This window comes from Vulpes vulpes, chromosome 9 (genome assembly GCF_048418805.1).
Source record: "Vulpes vulpes isolate BD-2025 chromosome 9, VulVul3, whole genome shotgun sequence".
Classification (NCBI taxonomy): domain Eukaryota; kingdom Metazoa; phylum Chordata; class Mammalia; order Carnivora; family Canidae; genus Vulpes; species Vulpes vulpes.
The window spans coordinates 988,847-1,014,786 of NC_132788.1; the positions used below are offsets into that span (position 1 = coordinate 988,847).

Consider the following 25,940-nt stretch of genomic DNA (forward strand, 5'->3'; position numbering starts at 1 on the left):
ATGTGATCGGAGTCGGTGCGGCCGGCCTGGGAGGGGCGTGGGGGAGGACCCGGTGGCTGGTGGGGCCGGGGCCTTTGCATGGATGGCCCCCCTGGGAGGTCCTGAGGGCCAGCGGGCCTGGTCGGCTGCATCCACGGATGAGGTTCAGAGAGGTGGAGCGGCCGCCCCGTGTGATTCAGTGGCTGCGTGACGAGCAGGGGTGACAGCAGCTGGCCCGCCGGCAGGCCACACCCTCGCTACACCCCTGCCTGCCCCCTCTGCCCATGGCTGACCGCCCGTCGGCCCAGCCCCCAGCCCCCAGCCCTGGGAGGGGCCGTTGGGCACAGCCACGTCCTGACCTGACCCCCCCACCCTGCAGCCAGGGCCCGGCCTCCTGTTGCCCCCCCTGTCCTGGGTGGGCATCGGGAAGGAGGCTGGTGCCAGGACCCAAGTGCTGACCCTGGCTTCTCCCCACATGCTCCCCGGAACCCCTTCCCTTTGGATCCGCAGGTGAGGGGGCGCTGGCAAGAGGAAGGGCCCCCGAGCCCCCTGGGGACTGGCGAAGACGTAAACTTCGGGGCAGGAGGCCCGGCAGGTGGACGCTAGGACACAGTGGAGGGGTGGTGGCTGCTGGCCTGCTTGTCCCAGGCCTCCCGGGGTGCAGGGTCAGGGTATGGGGGTCACCATGATGGAGGCGGGGCCTGCTGTCTTGCTCCCCCAGGCCCCTAGCCCCCCTTCTCCCGCCCCCCAATGCCAGGCATCCGCCTGCAGTGCCCACTGCCCCCACGGCCCCGCAGGTGCCTCTGTTCATGTTTCTGTACTTGGGTCCCCTGTAAAGGGGACTCGGACGTGCTTTGGGACATCTGGAGCCGAGAGCAGGGGAAGGCCGCAGCCCGACGCAGGCGGGGCGGGGTTTGGGGTGCCCACTGCGGTTCGGCCTCTGTGGGTCACAGACGCGAGCTCCCGGCCTCCCTTCCAAGCCCGGCCGCCCAGCGCCAAGGGCCCCGCATCCAGCCGGTCACACCCTATTTTTAGACGCTCGGGAGCTGGGGCTGAATGTAGGCCACCGGGCTGGACCGGCCCCAGGGCCTCGCGCTGTGCCGACGGGGACGGGGAGGCCACGGGGCCGCCTTTCCCGGGCTCGCTTTGAAGTGACAACAATGCCCAGGCCGTGGGCAGAGGGTCAGTGGGCCTCTCGGGCCACCGAGGACGGGCTGGCAGGGCCTGCGAGGAGCCCTCACCCAGGACGGCCGGGAGGGGGGCTGCAGGGGGCACAGCTGGGGTCCTCTCGGGGCTTCTGGGGGACCCCACTCTGGCTGCAGGGGGAGGCCACTCTCGGGGTCCCCCGGGGCCTTCTGGCTGCGTCTCCCCAGGCCCTGTCCCTTTCCTGGCGACCCCGGGGCGAGGCGGGGAAGGCTTTGCTGGCCCTGGGACACTAGCTGGGGCCTCCATTAAGGAACAGAACTTTCCAGAGCGGCGGTGGGGAGGGGCTGCCCCCACCGGCCTTGCCTGGCTCCGCAGGTCACGGAGGGTCACGGGAGGGGGGCGGGGGGCACCCTCCAGGTAGGTAGGACCCTCAGGGCTGGGAGGGCTGGGAAGTGGAGGGTGCTGGGGAGGGGGGCGGGGCGCCCCAGGGCAGGGGGCGGGGCCCTCCCTCGCTGGCTGGGTCTCCGGGACCTCGGCCGGCCCTGATTGGCCTCTCCCGGCCCCGCCCCTCCGCCCGGCCCCGCCCCCCGGAGCCGCTGGCAGACGCAGGTGGCCGCGCAGGTGCGCAGGTGGGCCGGTGGGCAGGTGGGCCGGTGGGTAGGAGGGAGGACCCGGTGGAAGGTCTCAGCTCCCTGGGCGGGCGGGAGATGCAGCAGACGGAGAAACGACACAGAAAACCCACTTCTTCCCGAAATCTGCCCCCAGCGCAGGCCTGCGGCCCTGCCCGGACCTGCGGGTGTTCCAGGGGATGCCTCACCCCACCTCAGCGTTCCCCGGAGGGGCCCCGTGGGGTGGGGGCGCCTGCGGAGTGGGGGCACCCGTCCTGGAGGTGGGGGACAGCCCTGGGGGGCAGGGGGCGCCCAGCCTGAGCCCCGGCCGACCGCCTCCCTCGGTGCAGGGCCCTGGGAGTGCTCATTCCTGGGGCAGCGCTGCCTCCAGAGCTGCAGGACTTGGGGTGGGGGGGCCGCCTGCATGGCCCGGGGTGGGGGGCCTGGAGCCACACCCGCTCTCCCCTGAGATCCTGGGATGCTCTGGGCGACGAGGCCGAGCATGCCGTGTCCAAAGGCCAGAGGCCCCACCCTGCTCTTGATCCCGTGGGTGGCCCCACCCTGCTCTTGGAGCCCCGGGGGAGGGCCCCACCGTTCAGCTGGGTGGGGTGTGCTCCGCTCATTTCCTGGGGTGGGGCCGGGGCAGGGGTCCTGAGTCCTGGGGCCGGAGACAGCAAGTTCTAGGACCCCCAGAGCCCAGGCTGGCTGCGTGGGTGCTGACGCCCAGGGCAGGCGTGTTTGTGCGTCGTCTCCCACCAGCTTCCGTACCCCCGGGCTTGATCGTCAGACCCCACTGAGGACCCCCCCCCAAGCCCCCTGTTGCTTCAGGATGAATCCAACTCCCCGTGTCTGTGAACTCACCGCCAACCCACTGCCCGGAGTCTCGGCACATTTGGCCTCAGGCCTCGTGAGGGCAGTGGCACCCCCACCTTGCCTGTGGGCACGGGCCTGGGTGGGGCCCCGTCCTGTACAGCCCGGTGTCTGCTGGGCTGGCCTCTGCGTGGTCAGGACAAAGGATCTTGCTGGAATGACAGAAATCCAGCTCACAGATTGAGAATTCACTGTCACCGCCTGCTCCCCAGGCCCTGGTAGGTGTGTGACCTCAGGGTAGTCGGGGGCAGAGAGAAGGTCCCAAGGCCACTAGAGGGAGGCTGGGGGTCCACGCCATTCCCTGGAACCCTGCTTCATGGGGATCTCCCCGGGGGCACACTGCGTCCCAGGCCCGGCCGGAATCCCGAGGTCAGCATCTGGGCGGCGGGAGCCCGGTGGAGGCCTGCGGCAGGGGGAGCTGTGGGAGAGGCAGGGGCGTGGTGAGGGGCCGGGGCGCGGGGGGGGGGGGGGGGGGGGGGAGCGGGCGTGGCGGCTGTGCAGCTGGGAAGCTTGGCCGGGACTGGCGTGGGAGGCAGATGAAAGGGCCCGGGGCGGGGGGGCTCTGTGGGCGAGATCGATGGAGGTGTCGGGGCCCAGATCCCCTGGCGTCCGGTTCCTGCTGCCTCCAGCGTGCTGCACCCACCCTGCTCTGTGGCCGCGCCTGCTGGTCCCTGGGGCCGGGGCTCCCCACCCTCGCCTTCCCCAGTCCCCCGGCCCCCGGCCCAGCTACTGGAGGGGGAGCCCCCGGGGAGCAGGTGCATTCTGCGTGCCCAGCCCTGGGACCCGGGTGCCTCGCGGTCCACACCCTCCCCTGGAATCCTGCTTTGATGGGTGTGAGCACCCCCCCAGGAGCAGATGGGGTCGGGGTGCTGGAATCCAGGGCCTTGGCTGGAGGGAGATGGGAGGCGGCCTGGTGGGAGCAGAGGGGAGGGGAGGGGGCATGGGAGGGGGCGCGGTGTGTGTGGGGCGGCCCGGGTCCTCTGCGGGTTCCGTGGCCTCCAGGACAGGCATGGGTGGGTGGGGACAGGGATGGGGCTGCGGGGAGCAGCTGTGCCTCTCTCGGGCACTGCCCTGCTGGGAGGGGCGGCCTGCGGAGACCCCAGTGCCCTCTGTGGGGGCCCCGGGCCTGGGGCTGAGCGGAGGGGCCTTCCCTTCCCCCTCGACACCCCTGCCGCCGCTGCTCCTGGAGGGGGCCCGGGCAGCACATGCAGTGGCTGCCCACTGCCCGAGTCTCCAGGGGGCCGGCGCCCCGGGTGCTGCCCAGCACCATGTGAGACTGGATGGCATGATCACGCGGCGGGTCCCCAAGGTGGTGCCAAGGCTCAGAAGGCCCCACACCGGGTGGGGGTCCCTCGGGGGGCAGCTCCCAGTCTCCGTGGCTGCAGAAGCCGGTGTCTGGGGGAGAAGTGCAGCCCCAGCTCCGCAGCCCCTCGGTCCCGCTGTGGATTCTAGGGCCCGCCAGACACTCTGGAAGTCCCAGTGCCGGTCCCGGGTCCGGCGGGGGCCCCGCGTCACAGCCCCGGCCACCGGGCCCCAGCTCCTGATGTTAAGGACAGTGGCCGTGCGACGGGACGTCGCCGTGTTGGCTCCTCCTGCGGCAGTTTTTAGTTGTGTCGACGGCGCTCTGGGGGCCTCTGTCCTGATGCCCGGGTCCTGCGGCCCCTGATCCGGGGGGGCCATGAGCAAACACCTGGGCACTCTGTGCACTCCCCGGGACGGCCGCGGGCGGACAGGAGGCTCCAGAGCGTCGCCCAGAGGCTCAGGCCCGTCCAGGACCCTGGGGTGGGCTTGCTTCGCCTTCCCCGACTTGTCTCCCCGAGCACGACGTTCCTGGCCCGAGGGCTCCTTCCTCCTGTGTCCAGGCTCCGGGGACGTGGGGGCCGTTTGCTCCTCAAGGCCTGGGGGTCTCCTCCCTGAGCATCCCGTTCCCCCACACTGAGGCCTCCCAGCCTCCTGCCCCTCGGACGCGTGGGGCCCCCTGTCCTGGGCAGGCCCACCCCACCCCCGTGGCCTCCAGGGGGACCCCGTGTCCCTCCCGCCCACACATCTGTCTGGTGGCTTCTGGGGTCCCTGCCCAGATGCTGGTGCTGCGGGTCCCCGACCCAGTGGAGCCCTCCTCCCATCCGGACGCAGCTCCCACCTTCCGCTCCCTGCCCCGGGCTCTCTCTGCGCCGCAGCCAAACGCGTCTCCCCAAGTGCAGCGGGCTGTCCCGCACCTGGTCTCCTGACAAGCCCCCCAATGGGGGCTCTGTGGGCCACTCGGGGCCCCAAGGGGCCTGCCTTCCCCGTGTCCAGGGCTTGATGAGCGCCCACATTGCTTGTTGGAGGCTCGGTCACTCCCACCCTTCTGGACACCTCGCTCGGGCTGAGCTGGCCTGGGGGACGCTTGCTTCCAAGCCCCAGCTCTGTGGTCCCCGCCAGCGCTCCCTCGGCCACTGCCCCTTCCCGTGTGCGTGCCCACCGGGCCGGGAGGGGTTGTCTGGGCAGAAGGGCCGGGCCCCTGTGGTTGGGCTGGTGGGAGGCCTGCAGGTCTAGCCGCCACGGGGGACCTGCTGGGGGCCGGGCGAGGGTGCGACAGTGACATCGGGTGGCCCTCAGGTGCCAGAAGCACTCGTGGGGGACGCCTGGGGGGCTCAGGGGTGGAGCATCAGCGTTCAGCCCAGGGCGTGACCCCGGGGTCCCGGGATCGAGTCCCACGTCAGGGTCCCCGCAGGAGCCTGCTTCTCCCTCCGCCTGTGTCTCTGCTGCTCTCTGTGTGTCTCTCATGAATAAATATATAAAATCTTTAAAAAAAAACAAAAACAAGCACTCGTGGAAGGGGCCCGCATCCCACTGAAATGGGCACAGTGCCCAGGGCCCAGCGGCTGCAGAGGAGCCCGGCGACCACTCGTCAAGAGGTGGCCCTCAGGGCCCTCCTGGGAGGATGGACGGCAGCCAGCGGTGGGGGGCGGGGTGGGGGCGCGGGATGGGGTGGGGGTCGCCCCAGGTCAGACTTCTCTGGACAGGCTTTCTCCAGCGGAGACTTCTGGGGCCCTTCCAGCGCTGGGGCTCCGGGCCGGGGACGCGGTGACTCAGCAGCTGAAGATGACTCAGGGATTGTCAGGTTTATGGCTCGGCCTTGGGGAGCGCATGACTCGACTGTTTTCAAGTCCCTGTGATTCATGCACCTCAAAGCGCACAGGCTGGTGACTTTGGGATTGTGTCATTGCCCTGGGGGTGCCGTGGTGCTTCCCACGGGGTTGGAACGCCAGCTTAGGTTTACCTGCGACTTGGGGTCCCTGGGGCTCTAAGGGAGGCGGAGGCGCACGGAAGCCCGAGGGCTTTGTTACCGGCGCGGCGCGCCCCGACTCCCGGGGGCAGGGCTGTCTGCCCCGAGAACGCAGGGAGGAAGGAGGTGGTTGGGTGACAGGACGAGACGCCTCCCGGAGACGACCGGTGCGCGGGACGCGGCGATCCTGGTGTTTGCAGGCGCGGCTCTCCCAGTCTCTGCCCGGGAGCGGCCTGCGGGCAGGGACCCTCGGGGGCGGCAGGGGGCGGGTCGGAGGCGCCGCCGGGGCTGGCGTTAAGTCCCAGCTGTTGGGACAGGATCCACTCACGGCCAGTGCGCAGCCCGGCGGCTCGCAGGGCAGTCCTGGGACCTTCACCGCTGCGTGATTCCAGAAGGCCTGTGCCCCACTGACGGCAGCCACTCCTGCCCCCGCCCGGCGCCCCGGACACCAGTCCTCGGTCTGTCTCGACGTTTGTCTGCCCTGGACGTTTCACGTACACGCGATGCGCCCACACCGGCCTTGTGTGTGGCTTCTGGCCGTGAGCACGTGCAACGTGCGCTAGATTCTTCCAAGAGCCCCTCTGGTGCTTCTCCCATCAGACCTGGGCTCTGTCTCCTGCTCCCCTTGCCTCTGGGCTGCCCTTGTCTCCTGCAGCACCCGAGGGAGCAACGTGGTGCCGCCCCATCCTAGGTGGCACCCAAGGCTCCTCTATGCCGGTCTGGGCCTTCACACTTACCAGCCCATGAGCTCAGCATCGGACCTAGCCCAGCTCAGCTCAGGGCCCAGCAAGGACCCAGCCCAGGACCCAGCCCAGCACCCAGCCCAGGGCCCAGCTCAGGGCCTAGCCCAGCTCAGCTCAGGGCCCAGCAAGGACCCAGCCCAGGACCCAGCCCAGGACCCAGCCCAGGACCCAGCTCATGGCCCAACTCAGGGCCCAGTTCAGCCCAGGACCCAGCTCAGGGCCAGCCCAGCACCCAGCTGAGGACCTAGCCAAGGACCCAGCTCAGGACCCAGCCTAGGACCCAGCCTAGGACCAGCTCAGTTCAGCCCAGGACCCAGCTCAGGCCCCAGCTCATGACTCAACCCAGGACCCAGCTCAGCTGAGGACCCAGTCCAGGACCCAGCTCAGCACCTAGCCCAGCACTTGGCTCAGCCCAGAACACAGCCCAGGACCCAGCTCAGCTGAGGACCCAGCCCAACACCCAGCCCAGGGCCCAGCCCAGCACCAAGCTCAGCCCAGGACCCAGCCCAGGGCCCAGCAAGGAACCAGCCCAAGGCCCAACCCCAGGACCCAGCCAAGGGCCCAGCCCAGCACCCAGCTCAGCCCAGGACCCAGCTCAGGGCCCAGCCCAGCACCCAGCCCCAGACCCAGCTCAGGGCCCAGCCCAGCCGAGGGCCCAGCTCAGGACCCAGCTCAGGACACAGCCCAGCTCAGGACCCAGCGCAGTTCAGCCCGGCCCAGGTCCTGGCCGTCTCGTAAAGCGGGGAGTGCTTGTGGGTTGGATCCTGTGGCACTTGGTGAAGTGCACATTGGAGGAGAGGCCAGGAGAGGACCTGAGCCATGCAGCTGTGGAAGGTAGGACCAGCCCCTCCCTGGGTGGAGCAGCAGGTGGGTCAAGGCCAGGGGTTGGATGTGCCACAAGTCATACGTGGCTGGTCACAGTCCACTCAAATCAGCACGAGCTTCCAGCGCGTGGAGCCAGCCCACGTCCGTCCGGGGACCTAAGGCGGGTAGTGGTCTGAAGTCAGCTGCGTTGGCGCCATGGGAAGGAGCGAGCACTACAGTTGGTCCTGGCCCTTCTGAGCATCGGTCGCTGAGCATTTCCCAGTGCACCGCCCCTTGCACGGATTTACTGCACCTTAGGGTAGATTCGGGGTGTCCCCGGAAAAACGGCCACCTCACCCCTCCAGTGCTGCAGGTCCTGCGGTGTGGACGGATGTCGCCCAGGGAAGAAGGGGCCTGGGCCCACGTGGGCTCCACGTGCAGTGGGTGTTGGGAACCTTGATTAGGAGCAGCCCCGGATGGGACCCACCTGCTTCCAGCGGGGACTCGGCGCCCACACCCCGGACAGCTGGGGCCAGAGCATTTGCAACAGGACCTGCCGGGGTGGGGCGGCCTGACCCGGTGCTGGCTCGTCCGGGGAGCTCTCCAGCCCCCTGGAGGACCCCCAGCACAGCCGGGTGTGATCACTCTGTCCCATGAGCACGGGGTGGGGGGCTGGGTCCGGGGGTCCAGTGGTGACTGGACAGGCTCTGTCCTCAGGCAGCCGTAGGTAGCAGGGGAGGGAAAACATGAAAGGAAAAGGAACAAGAAGACAGCGTGTTTAGTGCAGCCCGCGGGGGTGGGGGCGGGAGCTCGTCTGAATCTCCTGGGCCTTCTCCGGGACTAGGCTTCCGGCACCCTTGCCTCCAAGGCTCCTTGACTGACGCGTTCCCAGTGAGTCCCGTTCCCGGCCACTGAGGCCCTCCCAGACACCGGCTTGCCGGCCGGCCACATGGACAGGCTGCTTTGGGGCCCTGGGGACAGCCAGGGCTGGGGCCAGGGCCGGGGCCCACCCGCTTAGCGGCCGCCCTTCTGCCCTGGGCCCAGCCTGTGGCCGGCTCCTCTGTGGGCGTCTGGGCTGGTGGCACGGCACAGAGACGGTGCCTGGGAGTGCACTTCCCCTGCGGCGTGGGCAGTGCCGCTGGAGGGCAAAGTTGGCTTCGGTATCGAACTGGACGGGGCATGTACACTGTGAAATTTATTGTTTTAAGATTTTATTTATTTATCCATCAGACATGGAGAGAGAGGCAGAGACCCAGGCAGAGGGAGAAGCAGCTCCCTGCGGGGAGCCCGACGCAGGACTTGATCCCAGGACCCCGGCGTCACGCTGGGCTGGGCTGAAGACAGACACTCACCCACAGAGCCCCCCGTGGACCCCAAACTGTGGATTTTGAGAGCTCAGAGCAGCATGTGAGAAATCTTGCAAGGCTTTACCCGTCTTATCCGTGAGGACGGCCCAGGAAGCCGGCAAATGCTGGAGCAGAGGCGAGCAGCGCCCGGGCAGGTGGAGAGCCCGTCCTTCCTGGCAGCAAATCCCCTCCGCCGTGGGACACAGCGGGGCTGGCGGTGGCCACAGATCCCTCAGCCTCAGAGCTCGCACACACCTTTCCAGGGCAGATTCCCCCCCCCACCCTTTCTTTAGTAACCTTTCCACCGAAGAATAACGTAAGCATGGAAAGAGCTCACAAATTGTAAACGCACAGCTTTGATGCATTTAAGTCTTATTTTATTTTATTTATTTATTTATGATAGTCACAGAGAGAGAGAGAGAGAGGCAGAGACACAGGCAGAGGGAGAAGCAGGCTCCATGCACCGAGAGCCCGACGTGGGATTCGATCCCGGGTCTCCAGGATCGCGCCCTGGGCGAAAGGCAGGCGCTAAACCACCGCGCCACCCAGGGATCTCGCTTTGGTGCATTTAAAGGAGCGACCACACCCAGAATCCACCATCCAGACCAAGACACGGACGGCTTACCGGGCCCCTCCCTGCCTCCTCTCAATGACCCTCGCATAGGGGGCCATGTCACCGACCTCGACCAGCACCTGCAAGCTCTGTCCTGGGGTTGAGCCCCCATTGGGCTCCCCGCTCCACGGGAAGTCTGTCTCTTCCTCTCCCTCTGCCCTTCTTCCTGCTAGTTCTCTCTCTCTCTCTCTCAAATAAATAAATAAAATCTTAAAAAATAAACCCACCCCACCTAGGTCGTCCCTGTGCACCAGTGTCCACAGCAGCTTCGCCTGCACTGCCCACACAGGGAAGCCGTCCACACAGCCTGCAGCAGGTGAATGGGTATATGAGCTGAAGCTCATTGGGACTGTGGGATATCGCTCAGCACGAAAAAGAGGCCACGGAAAGACAGGGTGGGAGGAGGGGGATGCGTCTTACTCAGTGAAAGATGTAAACCTGAAAAGGCCGCACACCGTGAGATTCCAGCTCTGACCTCCTGGGAAGGGCGAGGTTACAGAGACCGTGGTTACTAGGGGCTGGGGAAGGAGGAGGGATGAGCCAGTGGAACACCGAGGATTCCTGTAGGGCAGCGACACTCCTCCGCGTGATGCCCTCTGGATGGATCCACGCCGCCACACATTTGCGCGAACCCACGGAGTGCACAACACCAGGAGTGAGCTGGCCGTGAACGGAGGGTGTGGGGTGGCTGTGAGGTGTTACCGTGGGTCTGGGTCCGGGGAATCGTGTCCTGCAGGAGTCGGAGGGTCGCAGCTGTGCGTGTGTGGGGGCAGAGGTGCCTGCGAAGTCTCTGCACGTTCGGTTCAATTTTGCAGCAAACCCGAGACTGCTCACAAAATGAAGTTTATGGATTAAAAATACGACCTTGAGAAAAGAAACAAGAAATGAAATACCATTCTGTATGATCTCATTTATATAAAAGTGACTTTATAGAATTTATCGAGATGTCTGTTTTAGCCTAATACGCGGACATTTTCAAGCAGCGCGTGGGTGCTGGAAAAGAGGGTGCAGTCACCGGTTGCAGAGTGTGACGTGTATCACGCAGGTGAAAAAACATATGACATTGTAAAGGTTTATACGCTTGCATGCATATTTTCAATTATATCAAGTTTCATTAGTGAAATCTCTAATATTTTTGTGCGGCCAAAGGGTTTTTCTGGGCAGAACCCAAGTGCAAAGGAATTGCTTTATTGAAATCCACAGTAGTTGTCGGTGGAGGCCTGCCTCCCGCCATCCCCGCTGCCCTCCTGGCCGCCCCACTCGCCCGAGGTGCCGGGGGTCCCTGTTGGACAGGGTTCACCTCCCTGGGTGTTGCCGGGCCGCCTCCTCTCCCCCAGGCCGGCCGCACCCCTGCTCTCTGCTCCAGGGCGCCGAGGGCCCACGCAAGTCTCCTCGCCAACACGGAGGGCAGCGTTCGCTCCGCGGGTGCTCGGTGTCGTCGGTGCCGGGATGCCGGTTTCCGTCTGCTGCTTTGGGCCGTTGTGACCTTGGGAGCAGGGGTGCGGCTTTACATCTGCCCTCGAGTGTGTTCCCATCGCTTTCTCCTCACCCTGGTTTTGAGAAGAGCTGGTTTCCCCATGTCGGCGTTCACGCAAAGTCACCGGGGCCCGAGCCTGCATTGGGAGGCGTTTACACGGCCCCGGCCTGGCTGTTTTCCTGCCTTCTCTCCCTCAAACCCACCCTTCCCGTGTAGACTGGGCCCAGGGCCCTGGCTTGGTCCTAGCCTGTGGGGACTGAGCTCCGGCGCCAGGACCGGGCAGGACCTGGGGTCGAGGTGTGGGTGCTTTTGGCAAAAGTCGAGCTCCCTAGAGCCCTGCCCGCAGCCTGCGGCCCCTCAGTGTCCCCACACGGCCCAGGGCGGAAGGGCTGCCGGCAGGGCTGGAGGCACGGGGAGGGCTGCCCAGTGTGTGGGGCCCGGGCCGCGAGGGCGCAGGCGAGCGGTGGCCTCTGGGAGCCATCTGCTCAGGCCCGGCCGGGTTCCAACCCCTGGTCTGTGCCCCAGAGCATCACCTCCCAGCCCGGGCCCTGTTGTCCACCTGTCCTCCTCCCGTCCTGGAGGACGGTGAGCACACGGCGGGTACGTGGGCCCCCAGCGCCTGGCAGGTGGGAGCGGCCCTCCCCCGTTAGGGGAGCGGCCTGCATGCCCAGGGACCCTTTCCCTCCTGGGGGATGGGCTGACGCAGCGCCAAGGATGGGGCCCGGCTGTCCCCACCCGACACTCCTGGCCGCTGGCCATCGTTGGCCGCAGCCGGGGGCAGCTCTGGGTGGGCAGCTGAGGCCTTGGCGTCCCGGTGGCGCTGCCCAGACTGAGTGCACGGGCCTGCGTCCGAGCTCCGCGGTTGGGCCGGAGACACGAGTCCTCCTCCCTGGAGGCCGCTGCCGGGTGGGGGCTGCTGGGCCTGACACGCCACGCACAGGCTGTCACCACCCGCTCCCCGGCAAAAATCTGTGCTCCCCCTGCCTGATGCCCCCCCCACTCCCTGGCGCCCCCCCACGCCCTCCTTCCTGACGCCCTCCCGTGTGCAGTCTTGCCCCTTGCTGAAGCCCCCCGGCCCCCCTCCCCACACCTGGGTTGGCCCCCGGTGCCTCATCTGCACTTGGTAGACCCTGGGCTGGGGACGCCTGTCCCGCCCCAGGTGGCTCCTGGCCTGAGTGTCGGGTAGGGATTTGTTAAGTGAATCAGTGGCCGAGCCCTGGGTCCCAAAGGGGACAAGCCACAGCCTGGAAAGAGGTATTTGCAACAAGGGACAAAACCTACACCCAGGACAAGGAGCCCCCGCGAGGTGGTTACGGAATAGCGGTGAGCCCAGGAAAGTGGACAGGACTGTGTCCCCGGGCGCACGAAGCCCGTGGACCGTGCCCGGCGCCCTGGTGGTCAGGGCACACAGCGAGTTACCACGACGGCCGCCGGTGGGCGCAGCTGCCGTGGGGACAGCACGAGGATGCGGCGGGAACTGGGGAGGCCGCTCTGGGGAGCTGGTTTCGTGCCGTCACCCGGAATTGCAGACCCTCGAGTTGGCTCATCTTTGCTCCTGGTACGATCTCCGGAGACATCGACCGTGGCTACGGCACCAGGACACATGGCCATGCGGTCCCCACAGCTGGTGGCTCACAGCTGGCAACGGGGCGGAGGAGTGGGGCGTGGTTGGGGGTGAGGCAGGGGGCCCGGAGGGCAGGGCTCCCCCCACTTTCATGTCCTCCTCGCCCCGCTGTCTGCAAGACGAGCGGGGGAAACTGAGCCATGGGCCAGGGCAGCTGCGGGCACGGGCACGGCAGACTGGAGACCCCGTGACGAGGGTGGGCGGCGGCGGTGCCCTCGGCGCCGGGAGCAGAGCTGCGCTGAGATCGCGACTCCCGCTGTCTCCAGGCGCGATTCAATGTTATGGTGAAGCCGCCTGAAGCCAACCCGGAGCCGCGGGATTTCCCCTTAAAGCTGTTCCCGGGGCCACAGGGGCAGGGCTGGGCCCCTCGGGGTCCTCAGGACCCTGAGCCCGGGCGCTGAGACGGATGACCCGGCCGCGGCCTCCCCGGACCCTGACCTGCCGCCTCCTGCAGAGCCCTGGGAGCACGCGCCTGGGACCCCGGCCCCTCCTGCGCCCCCGGAGCCTCGGGCCGGTGCAGGGCGGCGGCGTCCGAGGCCTGATCCTCCGGTGAACGCCCGCACCTGGGCCACAGGCCGCTGGCATCGCGGGCCCTTCTCCGCCCGGCTCTCCGGGCCCCGGCCGCCCCTCCCACCCGGACCCCGGCCGGGGAGCGGCGCGCACCTGACCTCGCCGGGCCCCACACGCGCGGGTGCAGAGCCTCAGGCCCGGGGGCACGTCTGTGACCGTGGGGGAGGGCGGGGGCCGCTGGGGCCGGGCTGCAGAGGCCGACGGGCCCGGGGGGTGAGGAGGGGCCTGTAGGCCTCCCGGGGCGGTGGCTCGCAGCCTGGAGGCCTGGCGGGGCGGGTCTGAGCCCCCGGGCCCCGCAGGCAGCGGGAACCGAGAAGGGAGCCTGGGGCCGGTCAGGGGCTTCCTGCCGCGGGTGCTGGGCTCCGGGAGCCTCGGCCACGGCCACGAGGTCGGGGCGGGGGCGCCGCAGAGGCTCCCACAGGACCGCGGGATGGGTGCTCCGGGACGCCGCCCGCTGCTCCCACTGCCCCGGCGGAGTGCGTGCGACTGCACGTGAGTGTGTGGCCGCCGAGTGTCGAGTGTCGTGGGGTGAGCGTAGGTGCCCTGGGCCACCGCCCCTCAGGGCGCCTGGGAGCGTGGCGGCTTCCCTCCGCCGGGCACAGGACGTCCTTCAGCTCCATCCTCCTGCCTTACGATGGAGGCTCCCGGATTTCTCAAGCCACGTGACGGCGTTTATGATTTTGTTAAAATGCGTGTGTCCTAGGAGCTCTTCTGCACACACGAGACGCTCAGGGCTCGGGGTGTGACCACGAGGACCAGATTGCCCTGGTGGCAGCGGGACAGCGTCGGACGTCCCCAGCGGGCGCAGCACCTCGCGGCTCCCGGGTGGACGTGCGGGCTCCCCCCTCGGGTCTGCCGGGTGCACCCTCAGGCCCCCGTGCCCCTCTGGGCTCCCTCCCGAGGCTTCCATCCGTTGTGTCCCCTGCATAGTGAGACAGGAGACCCCGCCAGCCCAGGGCGGAGGGCGACACGCAGGGGCTGGGGGCGGGGGTGAAGGGGTCCCCCGGAGGTCACGATGAGAGGGACCGGCTGGGGTGGCCCCGGATGCCCGTCCTGTGTGACGCCCGTGACGTCTGCTGGGCTTGGTCCTCAGGGGCCTGGGCACATGACCGCTGGGGGGGGCAGGCTTGGCTGAGGGAGCAGGGGAGCTGGAGAGAGCACGAGAGAGCGAGAGAGCCTGTGGGTGCTGGGCGTGGACCCAGAGGCCTGGCTCCGAAGGCAAAGTGGGTGCAGACCCTGGGACGCAGTGGGCCGGACACTGACGCTGGCCGTGAGGACCCGGTGGGAAGGGACGGGGGAGCCATCCGAGGGGAGGCCTCGGTGTTCCTGGGGGGGAGTCCAGAGTGGGTCCCCGGGGGCCGCACCTGCCCTCCTGCTCCTCACATCCCCCCTGAGCCCCCGGCCCCCTGCCTGCCGCCCCCGGGGCCCCCCCGCACCAGCGCCTGGGCCAGTCCCTGTGAGCCTGGCCTCCCTAGACGCCCGCAGGCTGCCCCTGGGCCAGCAATCATGGGGCCGACAGGCGGAGGAGGGAGGCTCTTCTAATTCCTGCAAAGACAGCTGCTGCCGTACCAGCTTCCAGAAGCTTCTGCAGAGACCACCTGCTAGAGCACCAGAGAAGCGGGGAAGCAGCTGACAGGCAGAGGCCAAGCCTGGCCAGTGTGGGGCCGAGGCCGGACCTGCAGACTCGTGTCGTCAGCACAGGTCCCCCTCTCAGGAGACGTAGCCCAGCCTGGGGTCGCCCTCACACCCCCCCGCCCCGCCCCCATCCAGTTTTGTCGCAAAACGTGTCCCGGGCCTGACTGCTTCTCAGCAGCTACCCCCAGCCGCTTCTCCATCAGAGAAGGAGGCAAAGTCCTCCCTCCGCCGCCCCACCGTGTCCCCTGCCCTCACGCTCCCTCCTGGCTCGGTTTCCGCACCTGTGGCCACGCTGACCTCCTGGCCCTCCTTGGACGGGCTGGGCGCAGGGCTGCCCCAGGGCCTTTGCACTGCCACTTGGCTGTCAGGCATGGCTTCCCTGGCACACACGCCCCCTCAGGCAGAGGGAGAAGCAGGCTCCACGCGGGGAGTCCGGTGTGGGACCCGATGCCGGGACTCCAGGATCACATCCTGGGCCAAAGGGACACGCTCCACCGCTGAGCCCCCAGGGATCCCCATGCTTGCTTTTTAAATTCAGGCTTAAAATTTCTGTCCTGAGCCCACAGAGACCCCACCTGCAAGAAAGCGGGGTGGCCCCCTGTCTTGGGGGCCGGGGCCACGCTCCCTCCTGCACGGGGGCTTCTCGGGGCCACATCCTTCGCTCCTCGGCTTTGGGACCAGACGGGCGTGCAGATGGGCCGTCCGGACCCAGCGCTGGGCAACGCAGGGCAGGTGGGATGGGGTGCCCGTGGCCCCCCGGCCCCCGAGGGCCCCTCCCGGCCCCGGGTAGGGGTGAGGCTGTGGGCGGCGGCCTCCTGTGCCGTGGGCGGCCCCCCTGCGGCTCTGGCGCGTCTCCCGAGGGCTGGAGCTGGCTCTGAGGCCCAGCAGGTGTGGCGGGGCAGACAGCCGGGCTGCCGGGGATGCCTGCGGGGTGAAGTCAGCTGCCAGCCCTGGCCGCGGGCCGCACCCCGGGCTATTCTGGGAGCTCAGGGCCTGGCCTTGGTGCTCCTGCCCCCTGGATCCTGGAAGTCTGCTCAGGAGTGTGGGTGGTGGTCCTGCTGCCTCGCATCTGTCCCCACCCCCCCAGCACAGCCGGCCCTGGCCCAGGTGGGGACGGCTGCCCGGCCCGGGGGAGACTGGCCTCGTGCTGGGACCCCCGAGGGGACAGGCTGGCAGGGCGATCTGGGCCCCGTCCCCAGCTGGCTGCTGCTGGGAGCCCTGAGCCCATCCCCCTGGATGCTCCAGGGCAAGGCCCCCGCCCCCGTGGCAGGGAGGGTTCTGGAAGGTTCTCCCACTCCCTGCCCGTCCCAGGGGAGGTGGTCAGGGTCGGAGAGGGCCTGCTGTCCCTTGCCCTGCTTGTAGGCACACGGGGCACTATCTGGAACGGAGAACAGCTCCTTGTACAGCGATCAGCCCCCCGTGTCCACACCTTGTCAGGTGGAGGGACATACAGGGTAATGCTGAGTGAGGGCCCCGCCGGCCCCGGGCCAGGGTGACGATGGGACACCTCAGGAGGGGCCGACGAGGAGCCAGTGGACTTGGGCCCAGCTGGGCGTGTGGCCCTGGGGAGGACAGTGGGCGTCCCGGGCGCACCTGCCTCTTACCTGTGGGCGTCGCTGGGCCTACCCTGCTCCTCGGGGTTCCTGTCCCGGCAGCCGCCCCCGCCAGGTCGCAGGCAGGCAGGACCCTCCGGGAGGGCAGAGACCAGCCCCTGGGCTGCAGGGGGTGGGCAGTAGGAGTCCTCTGGGCGTCTTCTGCGGCGATGAACGCCCCGGTGCCCTCGAGGGGAGCGGCCCTGCACCCAGGGAGGGCATGGCTGAGGGGCTCCCAGACTCCCGTTGGGGGTCAGCAAGGCTCCATGCGGAGTTGAGGACCTGGGGACAGACCCAGGGGAATCGAGGCCAGGGCTCACGTTGTCATGGCCTGGGACCGCCATGCCCCAGGGGCCCCAGGTATGCTGAGAGCCTGACTTGGGCTGGGCAGGGACCGATGTGCCTGCGGGCCGCGCGCCTCCTCCTGGCCCACGAGCCAGAGCTCGGGCGTCTCTTGTGACTTGACACACGGATAATTTAACGTGCAGTCGGCGGTTCTGTCGGACTCACTGCTGTCCTTCCCCCTGCACTGCGGGGGCTGCTTCCCTGCTGCTTGGAGCATGTGTGCATGCGTGTGCATGCGTGTGCACATGGCACCTGTGTCCTACATGCATGTATATTCATGAATGCTTCTGTGTGCACACGAGTGTGTACCTGGGAGCACGCCCGTGTACACTGCATGGATGCACGTGTGTGCATGTGTGTGCATGCATGTACATAGGCTTCTGTGTCCTACACATGTGTACACACAAGAATGCTTCTGCGTGCACACACGTGTATGTGGCTGGGAACACACCCGTGTACACTGCACACATGCATGTGGATGCATGTACATAGGTGCCTGTGTCCTACACGCGTGTATACTCATGAATGCTTCTGTGTGCACACACGTATGTGTGCGTGCATGTGCATATGGCGCCTGTGTCCTACACACGTACACATGTGAATGCTTCTGTGTGCACACACGTATGTGTGCATGCATGTGCATATGGCATCTGTGTCCTCCATATGTGTACACACGTGAATGCTTCTGTGTGCACACACGTGTGTGCCTGGGAGTACACCTGTGTATACTGCATGCACACGCGTGTGCATCTGTGTGCATGTTGGGGTAGTTCCTGGGTCTGAGGCCCCCCTTCCCTCCTGAGCACCCGGGTGGGGTGTTGGGGCCTCCGCGGCGCCCACACCCTTCATTCCCCCGGGGCCAGTCTCCACCCTCCCTTCGGGGGGGAGCGGCTGCTCTCCCAGGGCTGCCCCCACCCCGCAGGCTCCCGCCCTCCTTCCTGGCGCCTCCTGCACCCCCGGGGGCTGTGTGAGCCCCGGGCGCCCCTGGCCACAGCCCCCCGCCCCGGCGAGAGAGGTCCGACTCGCAGGATGTCTGCTGTCGCCGGGCGGGGGGGCCAGCGGGCCGAGGCTGCCCACGGAACAGCCGGGGTCGGGGAGGGAGCGCGGGGAGACCCCTCACGCTGCCGCGGCCGTGGAGCAGCCCGTCCTCCACAGAGGCTGCAGGAGGAGCCCGTCTCTCCCCAAGGCCAGGCCGCCAGACCTCCCCCCGCTCCTAGGACAAGGGGGCCCGGAGGGGGAGGGGCCGCATCACGTTGGTTCCTGTCCATGAGCCCCGCGGTGGGGGCTGGAAGGGGGGCGTCCAATGCTGGGGGGTCCCGGCTCCGTGTGCGGCGGGAGTTCTGCTTTTAGGAGGCCCCGCGTTGAGGCGGAAGGAGCCGGGGGTCCTCCCAGGACGTGGGCAGCCGAGGGGGCCGGGTTCGCCCGGGTGCCCACTGGCCCCTGGGCGGCCTCTGGGGGTGGGCGGTAGAGGCCCGGAGTGTGGCCGGGAGGCCGGCGCCCGGGGAGCGGGGTTCCTGGGTCCGGGGGGCAGCGGGCGGCGCAGGGGCTGATGAGCTCAGATGGGGGGACAGTTCTCTGTCGGGGGGGTCCCAGGCCGCGGCTCTCAGGACCCCTGCGGTCAGAGCTTGCGGCCGTGGCCCCGGGCCTGGGGTCGGCGCTGCTGGGTCCTGCGTATGGAGGCGGCGTCTTGCACGAGTGGGTCCTGGGTGCCCTGGGGGTCCTCGTTTCGCGTTTGCTTAAGGCCTGGGGAGGCCGAGGTAGCCTTGGAGCCCCGCGCGGCCCGAGGCCCCAGCCCCCACGGCCCGAGGCCTGGCGCGGAGGGGGAGCCCCGTCAGGGCTGCGCGGTCCAAGCCACAGGGCGGGGAAGCAGCAGAAGCCAGAGCGCAGCCAAGAAAGTCTCCTTTATGCTCCGGCCAACCCGAGTCCGCAGACGGGGAATAACACGGTGGCGCTGCGGCCTGCGGCCCTGAGCTGCAGGCGCGGCCCAGAGACGCCAGCGCCCCGGGCCTCCCGCAGTCATTGCCCGGGCGTCCGTGCTGTCGCCGAGGCCCCTGCGTGTCCCCACGGCCACGTGGAGGCCGGGACCCCTGACAGGGGCCGCGGGACAGAACGAGGGGAACCCACGGCCCCCCGCACGGCCCTCCGCCCCGCGTGCAGCCCGACGAGGCAGGACGGCAACCGTGGGGGGGCCGGGCCCCCTCTCCCTGATTCTCCGGACAGCCCTGCCCGGGCCCCAGGAGGGTGGGGCACCGCGGAGGGGCAGGTGGACGTGGGGACTTCGGGGGGTCGGCGCCAAGGAAGGACTGCGGTTCCCCTCGGCCCTGCGAAGCCAAGCGGGCGGCGGGACCAGGCTCCCCCGCTGCTGGGGGCCCCGCGCGACGTCAGCCTCGCCGGGAGCCGCGTCCTGTCCACTGACGGGCTGACGAGCCTCGGAGCCTCGGAGGGCCCCCCCAAGCCGCCCCATCCCAGCCCTGGGCCAGCTCGCCGCAGGCTGGGCTCTGCTCTGCGGGTTGGCGGGGGCACCCCGGGGGCCTCGGGGCTGGCACAGGCCCGCTGGGGACAGGAGGTCAGCCCCGCTCCCTGCATCTAGCACCGTGTCCCCCGCCAGGCCCCAGGGCACACAGAGCACAGCAGAGGGGCCCCGTGCTCTTGGGGTGCCAGGGGGCCGGGGGGCTGGGCCGAGACCCCAGCCCAGCCAAGGTGAGCAGCAAGGCCTCTGGGGGCGGGCGCCCAGGTCAGGGGTGCCTCCCCGCCCCCCTCCTCCGCCAGCTGCGTGAACCTGGGGAGCTGCTCAGCCTCTCTGGTGAGCTCGCTCCTCGGGGGGTGCCGTGAGGGGCCTTGAGCACCGGCTGCACTGGGCAGGTCGCGCCCCCGGTGGCCCCTCTCAGCCGGGGGGGGGCCGACACAGGCCGGGCACCTGGGGGCAGGCACCTGGCTGAGAAAGCATCGCAGGTGGGCAGCAGGAGCGCCTCGGGGAGCACCGAGGACTTGGGGGGCACAGGAGGAGGCGGTCCAGCCAGGAGACGGGCCACCGCGCCATCAACGGCGCCGGCAGCTCTGAGGGCCGCGGGCCTGTGTCCACCCACCTGTCCCCGGGCCTGTACCTGAGTCACTAAACCGGACGTGCCGGTGTGGACGGCGCGGGGCTGCGTCTCAGCGTCCTGGCCCGGGGACCGCGGTCTGCCTGCCGAGAGCACACGCCGGGTGTCCACGCCGGGTGTCCACGATGCGCGCTCACCAGGGCCAGGGCCTTGGCCAGCCCTTGGTCGGGGAGGGGGAGGGGTGGGGGTGGGGGTGGGCTGCTGGGGAGACCCAGCCGCTCCCCGAGAACAGACATTTTGTATTCTAAGTGCCACAAAGTAAAAGAAAATCAATTTCTAATTACGTCTAAGTCCCAAGGTCGCACCAAGAGATAAGCTCCAAGAGCAGCGGCGGAGCCGGAAGCAGGTCCCCCAGCGCCGCCCTCCCCTGCGCCCCCGCACCCCTGTGACCTTGGCCAGGGCACCCCTCCCCCGTGCCAGGGTGTCCGCAGCAGCTCAGTCGCCCCCGTCCCTTCGGCTCCCCCCCACCTGATGCTTCCTTAGCACGGGGTGAACGTCCAGCCCGGGGGACGGGCGAGGGGCGAGGGGACCGAGGGGGCCCCCGCGGTGGCAGCAGTGCGTCCTGGACACAACCTGAGCTCAGAGGTGGCTGGCCTTGGGGGGCACACCCTCCCGTTTCCCTCAGGCATTTGGGGTGTCCTGCTCACACCAGCCTCCCGTGTGGTCCCGCTGGCCCCGCCCTGCCGGGGGCCACCTGCACCCCAGCCTGCGCCCGCCTCCGCGGGGGGGCCGCGCTCCTACTTGCCTCCCTGCTCTCCAAGCACTGTAACAACACGACTTTTGCAATTTGCTGTGTGCCGTGGGCCGCGGCCTACGTGGTTGCGCCCCCTCTGTCCCTCGGAGCAAAGAACCCCGAGGCCTTTCCAGCCTGACCCCGAGCAGCCGCCACAGCCCCTGATGAGCGGAGCCACACGAGCAGGTGGGCCCCGTGTGCCGTGGGGTGGGGGGCTTCCCGGCGGGCTGCGGACGGGGGCGCCTTGCACACATGCACGGACACCCCCGGGCCCCCCGAGGCGGGCGCTGTAATGTCTCATTTCCCAGAAGCAGCCAGAGGGTCCTGGGCCGGAGCTCCCCAGCTCACACTGGGGGGTTGGGCCCCCACCCCACCGCGGGGCCCTTTAGGCACATGTACCGATCGGTGTTTTAAAACAACGAGGTGCTTCACTTGGGAGCCCCTGAAATGGCACACTCGTGGGTCCCCTGGGCTGTCCCCTGGACCCCGGCTGGCCACAGGCCCACCTTCCCGGCCATCTCCCGGAGGGCCCCTGAGCCCCCGCCCTGATTCAGGGCATGTCCTTCGGGACCTGTCCACGCTCTCCGTGGGGACCCTGGGAGGGGCCGGGGTCTCAGGGGCGCCCCAGAGGGCTGGGCGGCCGGCGAGTCCCGTGCTCTGTGGCAGGGCTGCGGGGACCCCGCCTGGTGCCATCAGGGTCCGCCCCTGAATGCCGCACTGGGGACTGGTGGAGGCCCCGGCCGTTGGGGGAGGGCAGGGCCCCCAGGGACAGTCCCAGGATAGCGAGGCGGAGAGGCAGCCGCTCTTGCCCTAGTGACTGGCCCAGGCCACTGGCCCCTCGGGGGCCAGAGCCCGCGACCCCGTGGCCCTCTCAGGAGGCAGGCGGACGGGCCTCGGCGCTCATCCTTGCAGAGCGCAGGGAGCCGCTGTGCCGACACCTGACTCCCGCTCGAGCCTTCTCGTCGTTCGCGGGCCCGAACCGTGCCCCCCCGCCCCCGCCCCCCCGGGCCCGGCCCCGGGGAGTCACAGGGATGTCACACCACAAGGGCAGCGTCCACGCCGACAGGTGGGCAGCTCCCGCGGGCGGGGAGGGCACAGGCGCTGGCAGGTGCAGCCCCTGACCTGGTCGGGCCCACGCTGCGCCGGGCTGGGTGTCCCTGGCTGCGACACGGGGCTGGGGCTCGGAGGGGCCCCAGGGGAGCCCGACTTGGGTGCATCTGCCCACCTGGTGGGGCCTCGGAGCCGTGGGCCTTGGGGCGTGGGGGCAGGGGGACCTGTGCAGGGGCTGGTCCAGGCGGGCCCGGGAGGGGGATCCCCTGGTTCTGTCCTTCCTCCAGGCGACTCCCCAAGCCCAGCTTTGGGAGAAGGCCGCTTCACGGGCATTTGGGGTTGGGGTTTGGATGCAAATCTTTCACCCAGGAGGTGGGGGCGGGGGGCTCCCCGAATCTTCATCTAACGCGATGCCTCTGTCTCCCCCGGCCGTGAGGAAGCTGGACATCGGGGTTGTCTCTGGGTTTCTGCTCTTGGGACCCCTCGTGGCGCTCCTCCGCTCTGCTTCTGCCCTCGGGAAGACGCTGGGGAGAGTCGGGGGGCCCTTCACGGACCCCGCGCTGCTCTGTACTGTGCTCGCACTTGAATCCCAGACCCGGGGCTTTGGGACGTGCTCCCGCAACGTGGCCGGGCTCCGACGACGGCCCCCAGGAGGCCTCTGCAAACATGTTTTCAGCAGGAAGGGCATTTCCCCCCAGTTCGAAAAGGAACCACCCCGAGGAGGCGGGAGCCCACGGAGCCGCCGGCCTGCGCTCACCGCCCCGCACCCCGAGCTCCTGCGGGTCGTGCTCCCCTTCCACGCTCACTGCGTCCAGGGAGGTGCAGGCACAGGCGGGTGGCCACGTGGCGTCTGCTGGATGTCACCCTTTCCCGGGAGCTTCTGTCGCCGCCGGGGGCGGAGGACACGCGTGGGCACCCCTCCGTGTCCTCTCCGTGGGTTATGTACTTACAATAAACTCCTAACCCTGGAGTTTAGGGCCAGGACACTTGCCCTTTGATGACAAGCTTGACGCCTGTTCCCCGAACGCCCGGCACTTTCTTTGCCTTTGATGCTCTTGCGTCCCTTCCCAACGTGAGTGTCCTCGGCTTGCCCGTGTCCTCCAAGGGCGAGGAAGTCGTCACGGCCGAGGTGTCGAGACAGGGGCACCTTCCCGTCTCCTGCCTCTGCGCCCCTGCTCCCCTGCTCTGTGGGCGCTGACCCTCCCCGCTCCCGGGGGCGCCCCGCCGTGTTAGGCCCCCCCCAGTCCAGCCGGCTGGAGGCTCCCGTGGGCTCCCCACCAGCACATGCGGCTTCCAGTCCCTGCCCCGTGCTCCGGCGTCCCTGCCCCGGGACAGGGCTGTTAAGGCTCCTCGCCATCCCCAGCCTGCCTGGTGGAGGTGATCCTGGGGTGAGCTTTCACGGGGCTTCATCCCGCCCCCACCCTGTGCATTTACACTCACACGGCGTGGCCGTGGGCATGGCCGTGGGGTGGGCACCAGCACTGAGGCTGCAAACGAGCACCCGGGGCAGGGCTGCAGCCTGGCAGGACGCGTGCAGGGCTGGTGAGTAGCTGGCCGCGCCTGGCTGGGCCTCGCCCCTGGGCCTGGGCTGCCGTGTCCCCAGGGCCCGCTGCCAGTCCCCCCCTCTCCGTCTGGTGGCCGGCAGGTGCTGTCCGACCCTAGGGCTCGGCACTTGAGGGCTCTGGGAGCAATTGACGGGCATGTGATAGGTTTGTGGAAAGGAGGCAGGAGGCTTTGACATCAGTGGGAGGCATTTGCCAGGCCCGTTGCAGGAGGGCCGAGGCCCAGGAGGGAGGCAGGGCATCTGCAGGCCCAGAGCACCCTTCTCTGGGGGGCGGGGAGTGGGGGGACATCCGGCCAGGATACCTGCTGCCTCCCCAAGGGCTGGGCCGAGCATCAGGCCCTGGAGACGGAGGCAGGGCCTGCTCCCTGGGGTGGCCTTCGGGGACCAGGGAGGGCACGACAGCTAGGCCAGCCTGGACGCGGCCCCACTGGGCTCTCAGACCTGCCCCCTGCGTAGAGTGCTCCCCCAAAAGTGAACCCACCACCCCGGGAGGGAAATCTTAGTAATGTTGTCACGTTTGCTGGATTCAGAAGATTTTTCTCAGCTGCAAGGCTCAGTGCCAAGAGCTCCCACGGAGCCACACGGGGACTCCAGTGACCTCAACCTGTGCCAAGGCCCCACAGGCTCCTGGGAAGATGGGACATGGGGGTGCCCTGGGCGGGGATGTGGGATCCCTGAGGGTGCCGTGCAGACCCAGTGAAGGCCGATCCTGGCCCGGGGCTGCTGGTGCCTGGGGGAGGTCGGGGGTGGGGCGTCAGCGGTGCCTCCAGGCCAGTGGGTGGCCGTGGGGGAGGCTGGGACAGCTGGAACCCGGGGATGGGGGAAGTTGTGACATTGTTTCTTGTCGTAAAGCGAGGACACGTGTTTGACTCAAAGGACAAACATTTACTTTTCTTGATGTTTTCCTAGGAGTCTCACGGGAAAGGAGAGATTCCGAGTTAAAATGACCCGGTTCACTAGCCGCACCGTCCGCTTGCGACCGGAGGCAGGATGGCAGTGTAGACACCGAAGGGCCCGTGCAGTCGGGTCTCTGCGCCCGCCAGCTTCCGCAGCCGAGGTGATGCCTGAGGTCGTCGGCTCTGAGGAGGCGTCCAGGGCTCAGCCGACGGGCCGGTGCAGCCCCCGCAGCAGCCGACGGGGCACCTGGCCTTGCTCACCCGCAGGCCTCCCTTGTCAGCAGGCTCCCTGCGTCACACGGGGCCCGTCCCGCTCCAGGTGGTGCTCCCGACGTGGGCCCTGAGGGGCCCAACCCTCAGTCACGCCTGAGCGCTGCGGCCTGCGCCGCGGGAGCCACCGGGTAACCAGCTTCTGGCCGAGTTTGCACGGCCTTCTTGGAGGTGTGCAGGGGGGGGAACCCCCAAGAAATAGAAAGCCTTGCTGTCAGGCGCGGGGAGCGGCTGATGGGTAACCCCAAGCTAGGCCTCTCCTCGGTGGCAGGGACTCGACTGGGCCGACACGAGCTGTGCGCCGGCTCCGGGCAGCACGTGACATCCCCTTAGCGCCGTCTCTGCAGGCCTCGGAGGATCAGCGGGTGGCCTGCCAGCCCCGGCACCACCCGAGAGCCACAGGGAGACTCGGGCGTCCCGCGGAGGATGGCCCCAGCCTCTGGCTTCCCGGCCTGGAGCGCTGGGCTCGCCAGCAGCTTGGCGATCGCCGGCGTCCAGCCCGCAGAGGAGCAGCCGCGGCCGCCGTGGGGCGGGAGGGACGGCTCCGCGCAGAAGGAGCAGTTTCAGCGGAGGCAGCAACTGACACGGAGCAGACGTGGCTTGTCCTCATCAAGGGCTTTGGGGAGGGAAACCCAGCCCGGATCAGACTCTAACAAGATGCAAACAGTTCGCACACGACCATCAGGGAGAGGCGCTTGACATGACGCCTTGCACATGGTGGCTGGCGATGACAAGGCTTGTCTACGGAGCGGCCTCCGGGAGCCGGGGTGCGCGGGCGGCCTCCGGGAGCCATCCTCGTGCTGGTGCGATTCATTTTTTCCAGAGTAGCTGCGTTGACTGAAATGATCTCAGTCGTAAGCTACTATTAACATGCCACAGCCCCCACATTCTTTTCACAAAAATAATTTAAAACAAATGTGTCAGCAGTGAGAGCCCATGAGAATGTTTGCACATTCTGGTGTGGAAGCATGTGGAAGGTTCTGGTGCCATCCAGCTCTGGTTGCCTTGTGCTTATGTGAAATGCAATCAGCAGGCAGTGTGCGGTTCCAGCCCCAGCCGACTCACCAAGACCGTCCCCTGCGTGCTTTCACCGGGGCCACCACCACAGCCCTTTGGTGTCCTGCATGCACGCCTGCCGCGTGTCAGTGTCCTGACAGATTGCTGGGAACGTGGTGGCTTGAAACAGCACATGTGGATCATCTTACAGTTTTGGAAGTCAGGAGTTCGGAAATTACGGTGTCCCCAGGGAATCCAGAAAATCCCTGCTGGATTTTCTTTTTTTTTTTTCTTTTTTAATTTTTTTTAATTTATGATAGTCACAGAGAGAGAGAGAGAGAGGCAGAGACACAGGCAGAGGGAGAAGCAGGCTCCATGCACCGGGAGCCTGATGTGGGATTCGATCCCGGGACTCCAGGATCGTGCCCTGGGCCAAAGGCAGGCGCCAAACTGCTGCGCCACCCAGGGATCCCCCCTGCTGGATTTTCTGAGGGTGAATCTGTTTGCTTGCCTTGGATTCCAGCTTCCAGAGGCTGCCCACGACCTTGGCTGGTGGCCCCTCCTCCATCTTCCAGTCTCTCTCCTTGTCACCTCTGCTTTTATTTTCACTCCCCTTTCTCTGACCGTACCACCTCCCCGCTTTCCCTTTTAAGGACCCATGTGATGACATTGGGCCCACCCAGATAACCTGAGATAATCTCCCCATCTCA

General features: G+C 68.0%; 1 protein-coding gene across 1 annotated transcript; it reads right to left on the bottom strand.

Moving 5' to 3' along the window:
• Positions 1–9,148: 9,148 nt before the first annotated feature.
• LOC140593808 (uncharacterized) lies at positions 9,149–19,913 on the bottom strand. The gene is made up of 3 exons (XM_072718993.1): positions 16,288–19,913; positions 15,259–15,607; positions 9,149–10,241 (listed from the first exon to the last, which is right to left on the bottom strand). The coding sequence occupies exons 1-3, from the start codon at positions 16,617–16,619 to the stop codon at positions 9,798–9,800; spliced, it is 1,125 nt and encodes a 374-aa protein (XP_072575094.1). The 5' UTR covers positions 16,620–19,913; the 3' UTR covers positions 9,149–9,797.
• Positions 19,914–25,940: the final 6,027 nt, after the last annotated feature.

Coding starts and splice junctions, on each gene's coding strand:
- LOC140593808 (XM_072718993.1), bottom strand. CDS start 16,619: ATGGCGGTCCCAGGCCATGACAACGTGAGCCCTGGCCTCGATTCCCCT. Junction 15,608..16,287: donor AGGCCCAGCGACGCCCACAG/GTAAGAGGCAGG, acceptor TTCACCCCGCAG/GCATCCCCGGCAGCCCGGCT. Junction 10,242..15,258: donor GCCACCCCGCTTTCTTGCAG/GTGGGGTCTCTG, acceptor TCTTTTCTCAAG/GTCGTATTTTTAATCCATAA.